Source organism: Marmota flaviventris, chromosome 10, assembly GCF_047511675.1.
Source record: "Marmota flaviventris isolate mMarFla1 chromosome 10, mMarFla1.hap1, whole genome shotgun sequence".
Classification (NCBI taxonomy): domain Eukaryota; kingdom Metazoa; phylum Chordata; class Mammalia; order Rodentia; family Sciuridae; genus Marmota; species Marmota flaviventris.
The window spans coordinates 110,838,117-110,840,797 of NC_092507.1; the positions used below are offsets into that span (position 1 = coordinate 110,838,117).

Genomic DNA, 2,681 nt, shown 5'->3' on the forward strand with positions numbered 1-2,681 from the left:
TTTTCATCTATTTCCTAGTGTAAATGGTGCTGCTATTAACATATATGCACAAATGTTTGAATATCTGTTTTTAATTCTTTGAGGAAAATATCTAAGAATGGAATTGGTAGGTCATATGGTAATTTTATTTTCACATTTTTAGCAATCATCATATTATTTTCAGTACTCACTGAATCACCTTATATCCTTACTGTAAGTGTATGGGGCTTTCAAATTCTTCACATGGTTTCCAACAATTATTTCTATTTTTTTTAGTGGAGCCTTTCTTTTGGTCAAGAAGTGCAGTCTCATGGTGTTTTGTGGTATTTTTTTATTGTTGTGGTTTTGGTATAGGGAATGAACACCTGGGTTGTCTGCCTCTGAGTTCCATCTCCTGCCCTTTTAATTTTTACTTAGAGACAGAATCTCACTAAGTCACCCTGGGTGCCCTTGAAATTGCATTTCTCCTGCTTTAGTCTCCTGAGTAGCTTAGATATAAGCATGCACATATTATTAGACGAGAGAGAGAGAGAGAGAGAGAGAGAGAGAGAGAGAGAGAGAAGAGAGAGAAAAGCATCAGTGTGCCTCTAATAGAATTCACTGAAAGAAACTTTAAGAACAGCAATGCAGGAAGAAAGAAAACAGACCCAGTGTAAACATCTGAGATCCAAAGTAAAAGGAAACTATAATAGTTTATAATATGCTAAGGAGGCCAGATATAGAGACAATTAATGTAAATAACTTAAAAAAAGATGTACATACAACAGAATATTATTCCCAAGATATCTGCTAAGTATTTAGATTACTTTGTTCTAACAAAATATTTATTCTTATGTTAATAATTTTTCTTCAGAGGGAAAATTTTATGAACTAAAGAAAACTGTTTTAATGAGAGTGGCAAAGTAGTTTTACATCAGTTTAGCCAGAAGCTGAACTTTCTCTCTCCATTTGGTTTGCACCACTTTTATTATGTGTGTGTCAGCACTTATCAGCACCAAAGGACTGATGGTGCCATAGCCATTGGCCACAAGCACTTGAAGACACAACAGGATGGGGTCACCAGTCCATGTCATGCCTATAAACAGTGAAAAGATGGAGTCCACACAATATAAGATCTCAAAGCAGTTGATGAGCAACAGAATAGTGTAAGTGGCCCTTTCTTCTGGGGATCTTTGTGGAGAAAACCTGGAGGTACGAAGAGACATGGCTCGTTTTTTATGTCTATGCAAAAGATTTATCATGTATGCACTTGAAAGAACCATAAGACCCAGAAATAAGAGATCTCTCAATGCCATCAAAGCAAGAAAGAGGCTCCTATGTCTGTAGCTCATGAGCAGAAAGGAACAGTGGTCAGTGAGAAACAGAAGACCAGGCTGGGTCTTATTGGGTGTGGCCACAGTGCAGAGGAGCAGGTTGCTGGAGAGGGACATGGTGAGGGCCCATAAAAAGACAAATAGCCACACAATGGGATTTGTGGATTTTAGTTTGAAGTTGGCCAACCAGGAGCCACTGGGACTGATGGTGATGGCCTGAAGCACATTCAGGACACAGGTGGTGCAGATGGACAGCCCCCTCATGACCTTGTGCAGGAAGACAAGTACTTTGCATTTGAAGTCACCTGGAATGTCCTGTGTTTCCCAAATGTCTGTAGACACCAAAAGGCCCATGGTGAGGAGCATGAGGATGTGGGTTAGGGCCAAGTGGGTGACAGGGAGGTCCGTGAGCCTGGGCTTGTGGCCCATAAAGACTGTGGCAATGTGAAGGCAAAGCAGCAAGGTGTTAGCTGTGATCCCAATGCCAGCCTGGGGATAGAAGGCTTTTCTTAGGGCAACATAACTGAAATGTGGGTCCATCTTCATGGGGAATCTGGGGAGAAAAACAGGGGCAGTGGAGAGCAACACCTTTTTCATTGCCATGCTTCCAGTTCTACCTTCCCTTACAATCTCTAGAATTATCATCTAACAAACAACAAAAATCTTTGTGAGTAGGGTAGGCTCTTAGTCCTAATGTTAATTTCAAATCAATGGTTGGTGGTGGCTCCGTGGTAGAGTGCTGGCTTAGTATGAATAAAGCCCTGGTTCCATGCAAATCACTGAAAGAGAAAAGAAAAAGTAAGTAAAAAATAAGTAAAGAATAAATTTCACCTTAAGCATCATGCATTGTTCTGAAGAACGATTTTGCATACCTTCCATTCATCACTTGGAAGTGCTGAGATTTCACCCCACTCTTTGAGCCTGTACACACCATGTTTTCTGATGTAGCATAAATCATGTTATTTAATGGTGAGCTTTTGTTTGCTTTTCAATCTTCCCTGCAGCTTTCTCTATGTGAAGATGCTGCCTTCTCTGGCTTGCATGTGCCATATCGGAAACACTGTGGCTTACATAAAATTTATTTACCATAAGCTGTGGATATAAAGTTTGGATAAGCAGAAATCAGAATCCTTCAGGAAAATAATACCAACAAGCCTGCTCCCATGGTTTCTTTATTCAAGTGCAGAATTTTAAGGGATTTAGTAATTTCTGTCCTCTTCTCCCATGACCTTTATTCATCTGAAGTCCTAGCATTTATTAGCTGGGGGAACACTTTCACTTCACATAGGTTTCAATTGCTTTCATGGGCAAATGGCAATCAGCTTACACTTTCCTTATAGCATTTTTGGAGTGTGTAATTAGATAGGTGTCTGACACATATGAAGCACT

At 39.9% G+C, this 2,681-nt stretch overlaps 1 protein-coding gene across 1 annotated transcript; it reads right to left on the reverse strand.

Annotated features, from left to right (window-relative positions):
• Positions 1 to 887: 887 nt before the first annotated feature.
• Positions 888 to 1,895, reverse strand: LOC114084531 (putative vomeronasal receptor-like protein 4). Its single transcript, XM_027925598.2, has one exon. It carries the CDS (start codon positions 1,893 to 1,895, stop codon positions 888 to 890), a length of 1,008 nt encoding a protein of 335 aa, XP_027781399.2.
• Between the last annotated feature and the right edge of the window lie 786 nt (positions 1,896 to 2,681).

Bases quoted from the DNA above. Each gene is read 5' to 3' on its own strand.
- LOC114084531 (XM_027925598.2), bottom strand. From the start codon at position 1,895: ATGGCAATGAAAAAGGTGTTGCTCTCCACTGCCCCTGTTTTTCTCCCC.